Source organism: Periophthalmus magnuspinnatus, chromosome 21 (assembly GCF_009829125.3).
Source record: "Periophthalmus magnuspinnatus isolate fPerMag1 chromosome 21, fPerMag1.2.pri, whole genome shotgun sequence".
In the NCBI taxonomy this organism is placed as follows: Eukaryota; Metazoa; Chordata; class Actinopteri; order Gobiiformes; family Gobiidae; genus Periophthalmus; species Periophthalmus magnuspinnatus.
Genome location: NC_047146.1, coordinates 29,925,948 through 29,940,998, shown reverse-complemented (window position 1 = coordinate 29,940,998; position 15,051 = coordinate 29,925,948). Strand labels below are relative to the sequence as shown.

General features: G+C 38.9%; 1 protein-coding gene across 3 annotated transcripts in view; it reads left to right on the top strand.

Moving 5' to 3' along the window:
• Positions 1-15,051, top strand: part of sema5ba (sema domain, seven thrombospondin repeats (type 1 and type 1-like), transmembrane domain (TM) and short cytoplasmic domain, (semaphorin) 5Ba) — a 344,594-nt gene that overhangs the window by 265,259 nt on the left and 64,284 nt on the right. For 2 of the 3 annotated variants that reach the window (XM_055230746.1, XM_033987339.2), the window contains 3 exons: positions 9,911-10,046; positions 11,420-11,627; positions 12,928-13,135. In XM_055230746.1, the coding sequence (XP_055086721.1) occupies positions 9,911-10,046; positions 11,420-11,627; positions 12,928-13,135 (552 nt within the window). The remainder of the gene's footprint in view (positions 1-9,910; positions 10,047-11,419; positions 11,628-12,927; positions 13,136-15,051) is intronic. The other variant, XM_055230747.1, reaches the window with a different exon arrangement.

Genomic DNA, 15,051 nt, shown 5'->3' with positions numbered 1-15,051 from the left:
GACCGGAGACGCATTATCCCGGTGCTGTTTGTGAAGCTCAGACCAAAATAGAAGCTTTTACTGTAGAGAACGTGAAAGAGGTTAAAAAACATGAAGATACATACATACGGTATAAAGAGAGGAGGCATAATGGTATAACGGGTATCTATGGGTTGTTTCAGAGTGGTGGGAAAATAGCACAGTTACCATGGCGATTAACAACTCAAAATATTTCATCTTTTGAATAGTGAAATGCGCTCAAAATGGTGTCTCCAGGTACGCTTCCAGTCAAAAGTTTGGACGCCCTCTCATTCAAAGTTTGTTTTTCTTTATTTTTACTTCTTTCTACATTTTTGATATACACAGAAGACATCAAATATAAAAGTAAGATATATATAAGAGAAAAAGTGAAATAACTCTACTAAATATTTTTTGACAAAGCAAACCGTGGCTACATTGAGGATTTGAATATGAATATTAAACAAATACTTAGTAGAGTTATTTAACGTTTTTCTTTGCTATCTAATTCTATATATCTTACTTCAAATACTTGATGTCTTCTATGTATCTAAAAGATAGAAAGTAGTAAAAATAAAAGTGAGTGTGACCCATAGTGTTCAGCTATAGCACGTATACATGTATACATGCATGTATATATGTATAATTTCACTATAGTACTATCCTACTATTATTATTACTATTATTACTTTTCTTTCAATTTCATTTCATTTTTATTAGTATACATACTTTTTTCTGTCTGTTTCTATTTTATTTATTTTTTCTCTTACAAATTTTCTTCTTTCATAAAACAGCATGTCAAACTTAAATGGCAAAAGTAAAACATAACGACCTGCCAAGTCTCAAATAGTTTGTGTTGCACAGGGTGATGGAGCCCGTTTCATGAGCTTTTGTTTTTCACAGTGTCTTTTATATACTGCATACATATGTAAACAGAATATGTGTACAATATACACTTGTGTATGTAGTATGTCAAACACTTGAGTGTGTATATGTGCATGTGTGTGTATGTGCCTTATACAACATTGACCATTGTGAAAAATAAAATTGAATTGATATCACAGCAATCAAGAGCCTGATTTGTCTGTTATTAATGTTTATATCTTTATTTACAGACAAAACAGACAAATAAAAGTGCAGATTAATATGGATATTTTAAGACCAAAATGATGAGTTTTACCCGCTTCTTATTTGGAATGTGGCAGCTAGCAAGTTAGCTACATCCATTATATATATATATATATATATATATATATATATATATATATATATATATATATATATATATATATATATATATATATATATATACACACATATATAGTCTGTGGGGTAGACTGGGGTAGACTATTTTTTCTATGATTCAGGATATGAACATTAATAACAGACAAATCAAGTTCCTTCTTTCCCTAAGGCTGCTTCCTCTAGTACTAGCAACAGTGTCAATCAAATCTGTTGCTCCCTACTAAACCAGCGGTGTAGGCGGGAAGAGACATTACCTTCAACAGCCTGGCTCCAGATTGGCTCTTTGGTTGCTATGATACTCACGTCGGAATTCCAAATATGAAACTTGGCTCCAAATTGGCCGCTATAAGTGCTAGCCTCGATGAGCTTCATTTGACTGGAGCCGAACGTTGTGGATCATATGTCACACTCTAGTCCACTTCTTTATACAGACATGTTTTATATTTAACAGATTTAAACAGATTTAAAGTACATCTTGACCTTGGCAAATATTAGTTTAATCATTAATTAACTTGAATATTTTTGATACTTATTGCTACTCCTGCTGTGTGTGCTTTGCTGATTTGATTTACTGCAATGAAAATACTGAATGTCATTATCCCACATGATGATATATATATCTGCAGCTGTGTAGGCAATGTGTGTTGGTGTGTTGGTGCAATGTGTTGCTCAAGGGCACTAAAGCAGGATGTGAATGGTTTGAAATAGAACTGAACTGAGAAAGTGCATTTAACCAAACCTTAATCCACCATTCTACTTTGGTTAGTACGTATTTGTATTAGAGTGCTCAATTTCCCCATGATGTTATATAGAAGTGTTTATTTTAAAGTTAGCTTTTAAGTTAGTTGTTTTTCTCCAGATTGGTTTAGCGCTGGATTAATGACACTTCAGACTTCAGTCTCATCTCTTCTGTCCACTGGGGGCTCGTGTAGAGAAGTAGAGGAGGCTGTCATTTATTAGGGCCAATGAGGAGCTAGAGTCATGTTTTTCATCTCTCTCTCTCTCTCTCTCTCTCTCTTTCTGCGTCTGTCTGCGTCCGTCTCCCTTTCTCTTCTCTCACCAATATCACTCTATCTCACTCTTCCCTCTTATTCACATTTATATTTCTCCCGTTCTCTTTTCTCACATCCTCTTCTTCTCTCTTCCCCCCTCCTTCTCTCTCACACACTCCTAACCTCCTCTGTCTCTGTTTCTCTTTCCACTAGCTCTCCCAACTATATCGTATCTCTGTTTCTTTTATTGTCCTCCTCTCTCTCTTCCTTCTTCCTGTCTCCCCCACTCTCCTCTCTTTCTCTCTTTTCTCACTTTTTATCTCTGCCTTCCTTCCTCTAATCTCACCTCTGTTATTCTATTATTCATCTCTCTTTCTTTCTCTTTCCTCCCACTTTTCCTCCCACTTCTCCTTCTTCCTGTCTCACCCACTCACCTCTCTCTCTTTTCTTCCTCTTTCTCTTTGCCTTCCTTTCTCTTTACTGATCTTTGTTGTTCTGTCTCTTCCTCTCTCTCTTTCTCTCTTCCCTTCTCCTTGTCTCCTTCTCTCTCCTCTCACTCTCCTCATTCTCCCTGTCTTCCCCTCTCTCCTCTCTCTCTCTCCCTTCCTTCTCCCTGTCTCTCACTCTCTCCTCTCTCTCTCCGACTTCTTCCTGTCTCCTCCTCTCACTCTTCTCCTTCTCCCTGTCTTCTACTCTCTCGTTTCTCTCTGTGTCTCTCCCCTCCTTCTCTCTGTCTCTCTCTCCTCTCCCTCTCCTCCTTCTCCCTCTCTCCTTTCTCTCTCTCTCTCCCCTCCTTCTCCCTGTCTCTCACTCTCTTCTCTCTCTCTCCTCCTTCTCCCTGTCTCCTCCTCTCACTCTACTCCGTGTCTCTGTCTTCCCCTTGCTCCTTTCTCTCTCTGTCTCTCTCTTCCTTCTCTCTGTCTCTCCCTCTCTCCTCTCTCCTCTCACGCTATTCCTTCTCCCTGTCTTTAACTCTTTCTCCTCTCTCTTGATCTCTCTCCTCCTTCCCCCTGTCTCCTTCTCTCCATTCTCTCTCTCCTCCTTCTCCCTGTCTTCCCCTCTGTCCTTTTTCTCTCTCTCTTCATTCCTTCTCCCTGTCTCTCACTCCTCTCTCCCTTTCTCTCTCTTCCTTCTCCCTGTCCCTTTTCTCCGCTCTCTCTCTTGCTCGCTCCTCCCTCTCCCTGTCTCCCCCCCTCTCTGTCCTCTTTCTCTCCCTCTGTCTCACCCATGTATTCTGATTTCCTGTCCTCACACACTTTTCCCTTCCCTCTCCTCTCTTCTCTATCTCTCCTCTCTTATCTCTCTCTCTCTCTCCCTCCCTCTCTCTCTCCCTCTCTCTGTATCTCTCTCTCTCCCCCTCTCTCACTCTGGTTTCCAATCCTCACCCCCCCCTCTCTCTCTCCCTCTCTCTCTCTAGTTTCCCGTCCTTACACACTTTTCCCTTCCCTCTCTCTTGTCCTCTCTCTCGCTCTCTCTCTGGTTTCCTGTCCTCACACACTTTTCCCCTCCCTCTCTTGCTGTCCTCTCTCATCTCTTTTCTCTCTCCCTCTCTCTCTGATTTCCTGTCCTCACACACTTTTCCCTTCCCTCTCTCTCTCCCTCTCTCTGATTTCCTGTCCTCACACACTTTTCCCCTCCCTCTCTCTCTCTCTCTGTCCTCTCTCCTCTCTTTTCTCTCTCCCTCTCTCTCTCTGATTTCTTGTCCTCACACACTTTTCCCCTCCCTCTCTCCCTCTGTCCTCTTTCCCCTCTTTCTTATAAATGAGATCACCGTTACCTTGAACAAATAGCTGTGCCTCTGTAAACTCATTCTAAAAACTGTATTATTTTCAGTTACAAACGACCAAACTTTTTTTCCCCAGAATGCTTCAGTGAATATATTTGCAGTACAGACATGAGGCCAGTTTTTAAAGTTTACACCATGGTCGGAGTGGTCATTTCACACATGACCACTCTAATTTGAATAATCTCCTCCAGTCTCTCCATGTTTGGAATCTGGAAAACCAACGCGACAAAATGACCTCTGCTTTGACGGAAACCAATTGCATAACGATTAATTATTTTATTTTTTTATTTAGGGAGAAGTTGTGTGTACGTAGAGGCACAAACTCTGTATCATATTTGAAGCAATTTGTCTGTTTACAGCGAATCATTGGAGTTATTCAAGTATAAAAGTTTAATTTTGATATCAATAATGACTTGGTCTGTACCTGATTGTTTTGCTGCTTCTGTGGACTCCCCAGGCTCCTGATATAATGTCTTTTTTACGTTTTTCAATCAGACTTAAACTCCAATTTAATATGAATTATAATTGACAGTAATATGTGAGGAGTTCTCCAACTTAAAGTCCATTATGTAACATTTCTGATGATGGAGATGTTATTGTTTTGTCTGGACTTTTCCGCAGTATACAGCAATGAACTAATCCATTCAGTGACAGTTGTTTTTATTACCTTGAAAAACACATGCATTCTTAGTGGGTCGCCTTTCCACAGATCTGACCTGCATTAATTAAAACAGCAGAAAGACTTTGAACAAGGTTTACTCTTACCTACTTTAATATAATTTGGTCACATTCGGCGGGCCAGATTAATAAGCCAAAAGGGCCATAGTTTGCCCATGTCTGGTGTAATCCCTCCATCGTCCAGGTAGGTTTCATAGTGGTCCATGGGCGTGTACTAGTCTATGTGTCTTATACACATAGACTATTGTTCTACTCAGGAAAGGTGAGTATCTAGTTTCGATACTAGTTTTAGTATCGTTTAGTATCTGATACTTTCGTCAACCCTACACTGAATACATGCAAGATAAATAGGTTTAATACCATATTGTGGAACAGTCCAGCCAAAGCAATAACATCTTTATGGAAAACATCCAAAAAGTTACATAATGCGTCTTTAATCTCTCTGTGGTGAGTTATTGGTTTCCTTTGGCTCACCACAGCCCGATGCCTGCCCCTCACCACGTCCCACATTTTGTCCCCCTCCTCTGCTCCTCAGCTCCTCTCCCTCCTGAATGCACCACCTGCTTTGCTCCTCTGCTGTTTGGACTAAGCTCATTCAGATTTTGGGCACCGTCGATCCTTTTTCCTTCTCGTAATGACAGAACACATTAGTTTCCTCGTGCACAGACTTGGAAGCCAGATCTCTGAGGGAAAGCGGCGTTTGAGAAGCCTCAGCCAACAACAGCAAAGGCAGATGTCCCCAATGTGCAAAATGACTGGAACTAAAAGGAAGTTACAGAGGCAGAACCAACACATTTGCAAATTTGGCTTTTTCTTTGTTTTACTATTTCTTTTTCTTGTTTCCTTTTGTTTTGTTATTACTACTACAGCTGTTAAAATTCTTTACAACACTAGAAGTGCTGGGTTTCAGATGACATCACAACATTCTGTACAGGATAATATTATTTAATACAGATGGAGGTAGCTAAAATGAATATTTTAGTTAGTACTTGGATGGAAGAACACAGGGAATACCAGCTGCCAGTGCCAGTAGCAAGTAGTAGTGTCCTTAGGCAAGACACTTCACTGACATCGCCTAGTATGAAAGTGGCGTGTGCTTGAGTGTCGTGGTGGTGGTTGGAGGGGCCAATGGTGCAGATTGATCTGACCGTTCTACCAATGATGTTCATGTAGAGAGAGGGCCAACCTTCAGATCAGTGGACAAACAGGTGACCGACTGTCTGCGTTTCATTACAATATAAAGCCTAGATACTCGATATAAATAAAAAGTATTCATACCTCCCATTACACAATCAAGGGGCTATGTGCTAATGTAAGATCCCATAGTAATCCAGTTATATGGCCATTTATTTAAATAACATAACAGATAAAGATAGCAAATTGTAATGCAGCAGATGTTTTATGCTAACAAGTGCTAATGATTTCAACCTGTGTCTGAACTATGCAAATGCTCAAATGCGTTAGCATATATAAACAATAATATAGGCAATAACTACATATTAGCTTAGCATCTGTTTACAATGCAGATGTTTAATGGCGCTAGAAAAGAAGAATACATTAGCATACATATTTCACAATATGGCTATGCTAATTAAGCTATCTATCTCTGCCTTGTTGAGCTTCTTGTTGCAGGCGACATTTTAAGGACATTTCAAATGATATAACATTTAAAATAGTTAATTACTATGGCTTTTGATGTGTCACACTGATAGAGTTTTATCAATAAAGATGAAATAATCTTTGGATAGCAAGGTTTACTTATTTAGTGATTTAGTTCTGGTTTAGACCTGGTTTAGACCTACTTTAGGCCTAGTCCCGGTTTACCCCTTGTTTAGTCCTGGTTTAGACCTGGTTTAGTCCTGGTTTAGACCTGGTTTAGTCCTGGTTTAGACCTGGTTTAGTCCTGGTTTATTCTGGTTTAGTCCTGGTTTAGACCTGGTTTAGTCCTGGTTTAGTCCTGGTTTATTCTGGTTTAGTTCTGGTTTAGACCTGGTTTAGTCCTGGTTTAGACCTGGTTTAGTCCTGGTTTATTCTGGTTTAGTCCTGGTTTAGTCCTGGTTTAGTCCTGCTTTCGTCTTGGTTTAGACCTGGTTTTGATCTGGTTTAGTAATGGTTTAGAACTGGTTTAGCTCTAGATATAGTTTGTCCCTAGTTAAGGTTTAGTCCTATTAAACCTGGTTTAGTCCTGGTTTAGACTTGGTTCAATTCTAGTCTTGTTTATTATTATTGGTGATTCCGGGCTTTAGACTTGATTTAGACCTGTTTTTGTCTTAAATTCGTCCACAAGTAATGTTTTAGTTATTTTTCAGGAGTATTTTTAATTAAAATTTTTCGAAAAGCAAAATGTATCTTTCCCCGCAGAAAACAAAACAACATTTGAAACTAGACTAGATTTTCAGACATTAAAACATTTGTTTGGGTCCAGATGGCTGTAGTTTGGCTGCAGTTTGGCTGCAGTTTTCCGGTGCTGTCTCGGTGCCCGCTCACTTTATATTGATATCTGTGTATTCTGAACCATAAAAATGTAAATGGGATTTCAAACTGCAGCATGGCCAGACTCCAGGGCGACATAAGGAACAATAATCGTACTGTTAGGGCTTGTTTTTCTTCTGTTGTCTCTGTTTGGACATGCTGTGGGTCAGAGTATCTTTACTGCCCCCTGTAGGGCTGCAGAATGATAAAATATGTTTGTATGATGCAATTTATGAATGAATTCAAGTGTCTCAAAGGGGTAAAATTTTTGTATCGCGCTTTTCCAACTTCAATACACTCCAAGCGATTTACATCAAGGAACCGCTCACCCATTTCACACACACATTCATACACCAGTGTTGGCTGTAGACCTCTCCTTTAAAAAGCCCCAAGACGATCGCTGACCATTTGAAACGACTGAATCTCGATCTTTATTAAAATCCCTGTATTTGCACAGCCCTGACATAGGTCTAACATCTATTTGTCCAAAGTTATGTGTGTTTAACAAGACTATACTGAAGAGGTATCACTTCTGCTGCCCCTTGTGGACACGTTTGATCGTGTCTTTTTCCATAATCTTATCTCCTCTGGCCTCCTCCTCTATCTCCATCTGAGAGTGCCTCCCGTTCACTCACTGCAGTCTTTTAGCTGCTGAAGAAAATGGCAGCATCAGGAGCAGTGGGTTTGGGCAGTTAAAAATCTCATTACTTTGCACCGTATTATGTCCAAAGAGCCTCTGAGCCAGAATAACCTCTCTATCAACCCCCCCTCTCTCTCTCTCTATTTTCCTCTGCTTTCTCCTCTTCTCGCTCTTTCTCACCCTCTTCTTTCTCTCTCTTACTCTCCTCTCCTCCTTAACCCTCTCTTTTCTATCATTATTTTCCTCTTCCTCTCTCTGCTTTGCTCTCGCCCTTATTTCTCTCTCTCTCCTCTCCCTCTCCTCCTCATCCTTCTCTCCCCTAACCCTCTCCTCGCTTTCTCTTTTTACCCCCTCTCTTTTTCTGTCACTCTTTAGTTTCTCTTTCTCCTGCTTTCTCTCTCTCCTTTCTCTCCTCTTCCTCTCCTTCTCCCGTTCTGTCATTCTTTACCTACTATTTCTTATTCTCTCACCCCCCTCTCTCTCTCCGCTTTATCTCTCATCTATCCTCATGTTTTTATTTTTCTCTCCTTATCTCTCCTTTCCTGGCCACTCTCTCCCTTTCCCTTCACCCACTCTCTCTCTCTCCTCTCTCTGTTTTTTTCCTTTCTCCTCTCTCTCTCCCAGTGTAGCCACAGTTAGCTCCTGACGCTACACCTGCCTAATCTGTTCCACTGCCTCCCATATCCGAGGCTTAGTGCTGTCCCCATTCACTGTGCGACGCAGATAGTGCAGCTTAGCCCCTGGGATAGCGAGCCGTGCATGTTTAGAAACGTTAGCACTCATCACATTTCAAAATACAGATCCTGATGTCTGCTGACTTTATTTGGATACACCTGGAGAGAAGAGATAGCCGCCATTGTTGTCTATGTAATGGTACTGCCTAAGACTAAATATGTTTAATACATGGCAGTTGTTCTCAAAATGTGGTTTCAAGTCCTGCTGTTGGGTATTTTTAGGACTCTTAGTTCTATTTTTTTAATTACATATTATTATTATTATTATTATTATTATTATTATTATTATTATTATTATTATTATTATTATTATTATTATTATTTATTTATTTATTTATTTTTTATTAATTTATTTACTTATATGTTTATTTTTTTCTCTGTGAATTGTTGGATATTACCTTAAGTTTAGATTGCGTTTATAGTCTAAATCAAAATAGAGACTAAACCTGGACAAAACCCAGGACTAGATCTGGACTAAACCAGAACCAGTGGTGGAATGTAGTGAAGTATACTTAGTAAAGTACTGTACTTAAGTACACATTTAAAATTTTTACTTTTACTTCACTACGTTTGAGAGAGATCTGTACTTTTTACTTCACAGAATTTTTTGAACTGGACTGAAAAGTATTTTTTATTATTGTTTGAAACCTGCTGACAAGGTTGATGGTTTATTTTAACATATTCATAGTTTAAGCAAATAAAAATAAATAAATAAAAACAGCTAGAAAAAACAATTGATTCAGTTGTTTCTGTTGAACAAAATTAAGCACAAATCTTTTTTCAAAATCATGATATTTGAAGCTTTATTAGATCTGTGTTTAATACTCTTTTTTCTTTTTACTCTTTAAGTACATTTTAAAACAGTTACTTTAACTTTAACTTAAGTATATTTTTTTCCTGTAATACTTTTGCTTATGTAACAAAATCGAGTACTTCTTCTACCACTGGCCGGGACTAAACCATGACTGTATACTGCATATATTGGGATCAAACCAGGACAAGTATGAATGCACGCATTACTTTTGAGTAATATTCTTACTGGCATCTTTGACTATAAAATAAATGGTAAGCAGTTATTGTTACTGCTACAGCTAACGCCCAGAGCAGCTTAAACTTTGACTGTAGCGGCTCTGCAGATGCTAAAAACTCCAATAAAGACGGAGAGTGGATTTTGGAGTGACAACAAAACTTTTAACTTTAACAATAAATTTAAAGCATCAACCAAGTTTGTACTAAAAGGATAAAGACGGTGGTTTTGAAGCATACTGACTTCTATGTTCAAATATTGTTAAACAATCCCAAATTTTCCCTTTCCCATTGCCCTGCCCTAATGTGATTTTTCCTGTCTGTTTTTATCTCCATGAAGCAACAGTATAGCGGCGTCTGCGGTGTGTGCGTTCAACCTCAGTGCCATCACCCAAGCCTTCAACGGCCCCTTCAGGTCCCAGGAAAACCCGCGCTCAACATGGCTGCCCACCCCCAACCCCATTCACAACTTTCAGGTCAGTATAATGTAAAACCCATAGTAAATATAAATGGACATATGTAAATGGACATAGCTAACCTGTGAGGAGCCACCGTGCTTTCAGCTCTGGGTCAGATTCACTTCAGAATCTTCCGTCACATCTCTCTTTATAACTGCTGCTGTCAAGCTGGACATTTCGGTCTTAAATGTTTGTATTAATCCACTTTCTGTGATTCTGGCATTTTTATTTCACTATTGTGCCCATTAAGCAAGATATGATCATTAATAAGAGGAAAATCAGACGCCTTCTTTCCCCGAGGTTGCTCCTCATAGCGTTAGCAACAGGTTTGTCTGACAGCGTTGCTAAGCGCCCCCTCCCTGCTAAACTAGAGGTGTGGACAGAAAGGGCTGTTACCTTCAACAGCCTCACTCTGGATTGGCTTTTTGGTTGCTATGATACCTGCGGTCAGAATTCCAAATATGGAACTCGGCTCACTCAGTCCACATCCTGTCTGACTGAGTGTAATATTTAATGCAGTGCAATATTTAACATAGTGCAATATTTATCACAGTGCAATAGCTAATACTGTGCAATACTTGATCAAGTGCAGTATGTGACTCTGCAGTATTTACTTGTAAATTTTGTTTGACAGAGAGTTGTAGTCTGGGGTGTTTTAATGTTTTAATGTCTGGCACTAGTCATTTTAGTTATACTGTGTTGTAAGTGTCCCGTGTCTGTCTGTATTGGAGGGTTGTTTTTAATCTCGCTGTGCATGTGTATGGTGTTGTACATGTGTATAGTGACAATAAATGCATTCTATTCTATTCTATTCTATTCTCTATCTTTATACAGTCTATGACGCATACACAACATTCAGGTCAGTCTAACATAGTTGTCCGCTCACAACCCTGTACACAACTTTCAGGTCTATATAATATAAAACTCCATTCACAACTTTTAGGTGAAACCATAATTCTGAGACTAACTAGCCTATGTATTGAATGACTTATCCATTTACACCCATGCGCTAAGAGCTGTATCATTTAATTCCCCTAAACTTTTTAATTTCATGTAATAAAACATAAAATGTCTTGGTTGAGGTTTAAGTCTAGCACAAAACATGAATGCACCATTTAATTAACCACAAAAGCGCAGATATATTGCTTTGTTTGTACACTTTTTTGGAAGATTACACTGGACGGTTCAGTCTCTTTTTGAGTTTAATAGATTTAATTGTAGGTGGTATACTCAATATTCAAATTTTGCATATCTCCAAAACTGCAATTGCAATATTATCATTTTTTCCTATATATATTCCACATCATTTAGAAAAAGTGAAAACCCCTCCTATCATGAAATGTGGTATTATTCCATGAATCATCCGATACTAACCTCGCTGTCCTCCTCAGTGTGGGACTATCTCTGAACGCGGTCCCAACGAGGGCTTGACAGAGCGCAGCCTGCAGGACGCCCAGAGGCTGTACCTGATGAATGACGTGGTTCAGCCCGAGACCACGGACCCTCTGGTGATGCAGGACGACGTCAGGTTCTCCAGCCTCGTGGTGGACATCGTACAGGGCATGGACACGCTCTACCACGTCATCTACATCAGCACCGGTATGAGATCGCTGCTTCACACTAGAGCAGGGGCGTCAAACTCATTCTCACCGAGGGCCACATCAGCAAAATGGCCGCCATCAAAGGCCAGATGTAACTGTGCGGCAGTGTAAATATCACTAAATGTAACCGAATGTCATGTAAAATAAATGTAATTACTTTTTAACTTGTTAAATAACGGTTTCTGTGATAAACTGACATTTTTAAAAGTGTGTTTCTGGTCGGGACACACTTGCTCACAGACCTTCAGCACTGCTTCATACGGCCTTTTACAGCCTTTTAATTATTGGACAATTTAGTGTTTTTCATGCAGACTAACTTTTTCATACTTAGCTCCATGTTTGGTGTCAAAATGTCTACGTAGATTGTACCGACCCCACCTCATAACACAAAAAACATACAGGTTTTTCTCCTCAAAGCACAAAATTGTATTCACCTTCACCTTTCTTTCTTCCAACTTCCTTCCACGCCAACAATTTTCCTCTTCATGAACATTTTGTGATGATTATTTGCAAATATTTCTCAGTTCCACTTGCTGGGAAAATCTCATTAGTTTATTGTCAATTGTCACACATTAAAGCAAGACTTATTTTAAAATGACAGTCATACCTTTTAATTTATCTTCTCACGGGCCACATAAAATGACGTGGCGGGCCGCATTTGGCCCCCGGACCTTGACTTTAACACATGTGCACTAGAGCAATGGTTCACAAACTTTTCACAGCAAGTACCATCTAAAAAAATATTAAGCCGTCAGAGTATCTCTAGATCTAAAGCAGGTGTATACCAGGACTACACCAGGTATAAACGAGGGCTTGACTCATGACGCATACAAGTTTTTTCTTCTGAGTTTATGGACAGGCCTCATGTGAAAGCTCAGAACCTCCAGAATTCACTCACTGAGCTATTTGTGCCAGGTGCTGGGGTTTAGGTACTGAGAATTCAGATCAGAGAGTCATTTTAAGTTTAAACTGGCAGGATTTAAACCTCGAGAAACTTTAACAAACTGAACAATGAAATAAAAATAAGTACTGTATTTTCCGAACTATAAGTCACACTTTTTTCATAGTTTGGCCGGGGGTGCGACTTATATGTGATTTTTTTTTTTTTTTTTTTTCTGAATTATTATGTATTTTTTTGGTTGGTGCGACTTATACTAACCCTATTTATACTAACCCTAACCCTAAAATACAGTAAGTGAGGGGGCACGCTCAATTTTGGAGAGTACTGTATAATGGACCAAATTTGAGCTATATAGAAAACCTCTGTCAGTTTTTTTATATTGATTATTTCCTTGCAGAATACGGCTCTATTCTCAAAGCCCTGGCCACGCCCAATAAGAGCCTTCAGGGCTGTTACCTGGAGGAGATGGAGCTCCTCCCACCTGGACAGCGGCAGCCAATCCTGAGCCTCCAAATCCTCCACAGCGACCGCTCTCTTTTTGTGGGCCTGAACGACCGCGTGCTCAAAATCCCCCTGGAGAGATGCTCAACCTACAAGACCGAAACGTGAGTAATTATGTATTATGACAAGCTTTTATCAATGTGTAGGTTATGTTTATGTTCTATAATTGGATGATGTCATGATTTCAGATGGAAGGGGACTATATAACTCTTTGGGAAATGTGCTGTGTTTGAAAGAAATACACAAACTTGTCTTATTAATCTCATGGCTTTAGGTCCTTGAAACTGGCAACCATCACGTCTTTGGGGTTGAATAATGCCACTGACATTGAACTTTGTGGCAGTTTTTGTTTCATGTCAATAGACCCAGTAACTACAGAGAGATTAACCATAAACCAGGTCAACAAATCTATACACAGCTAATTCCACCTGAGACTTCTGACCTGTCCTCCAGCTCAGTTTTAATCTGTAGGAATTCTACATTGTTGTGATATCACGTGAACACAACCTGTTTCATTGGTTTGGATTTTTGCCTTGTGTTCTGTTGTGCAATGGAGCCAATCTCACCAATATAACGGCTCATACGTTTAATGGAACCTTTCATAGAGAGAGACTGTTCCAATAGCTTTATGAACGGCACGAGGAGGTTTAAATACACATCTACAGGTCCTTGTTCAGTCCTAGTTTCGCCCTGGTATTGTCATTTGGGGGAGACACCGAGGATAAAGCATTCAGTGGATTTAGTGATTTGGAGTGAGATTGAGAGTAAACATGTTAGCTTGTTTTTTATGCTTTAGTTATCTGATTAACTGTTAATATCTTACGTTAACATACCAGACACGTGTTCAGTTCACTGTCTATGCTTCATGTATGTGTTTACGTATGTGCTATCTTATGGTTGATTATTCATCTTACAGTTTACTTGTTTGACTACTAGATGGTGCTGTTCTGTTTGTAATACCTGTAAGAAAATGTATTTGTTTTCTTTTATACATTTCATATTTAATTTCCCCTTATTTATTTCCCCTTCGTTTATAAGACCATAAAGGTGATCATTTTTCATTTGGAGCAATAATGTCAATGTTTAGTTTATCATAAGTCTAGTTTAAGGTCACAAAACTACTTCCTGTTTTCCGGTTAAGGATTTTACACTTTATGTGATGTCTTATCTGACTATTTAAGAAACAATTGAAAAGTAAAATATAAAGTTTTGGGTTCAGCGGTTTGTTTACTCGCAGTGTGTGTATATGTAATATGAGCCAGAGCTTATGTTATATTTTATGTGTTTGCTAGTTCTAGTGAACTGTGATGAAGAAATAAGACCACAGTAAACATCAGTGAAAAGAACTCTCGTGTCTCTCGTGTTTGTGGACAGTGTAGTTAGTGTAGTTATCTGATTAACCGTTAATACCTTATGAAAACATACGAGACAGTTCGTTGTCTATGTGTTACGTTAGCGTGCTGTTCTATTCAGCTTGTTGTTCTTTATTTTATTGTTATTATTATAACTTTCCTTTAAAGATAAAATGTTTGTTCTTGGTCTCGGATTTTGCAAAATAAATATCCAAAAAAATGCAACTTATAGTCCAGTGCGACTTATGTATGTTTTTTTCTTCATTATTATGCATTTTTACGCTGGTGTGACTTATACTCTGGAAAACATGGTATGTGTCCTCCATCTGCAGGTTAAGGCACTGGCAACCCAGGTTCAGTTGTGATTGTAGTTACTATCTAAGAGAATACAGCACCTTTAAGTGAAAAATGAAGTTTGTCAATATATAGACTTTCGAAGAATTGTTTTAATGTGATTTTAAAATGAATGCTATTGGTTTTAACACCACATTAAGTGTATTATCGAGCTCTTGATTTCTGTTAGCAAAAACCAAAGAAAAATACAAACATTTTTAACTGAAACATTGAAAGAAATGAACAATTACCAAAACATACTCATTTTGGTGTGTGGGTGAACACTGCTCACTTAATAATAATGCAGACTTTTGTGTACTTCAATACATTTCACT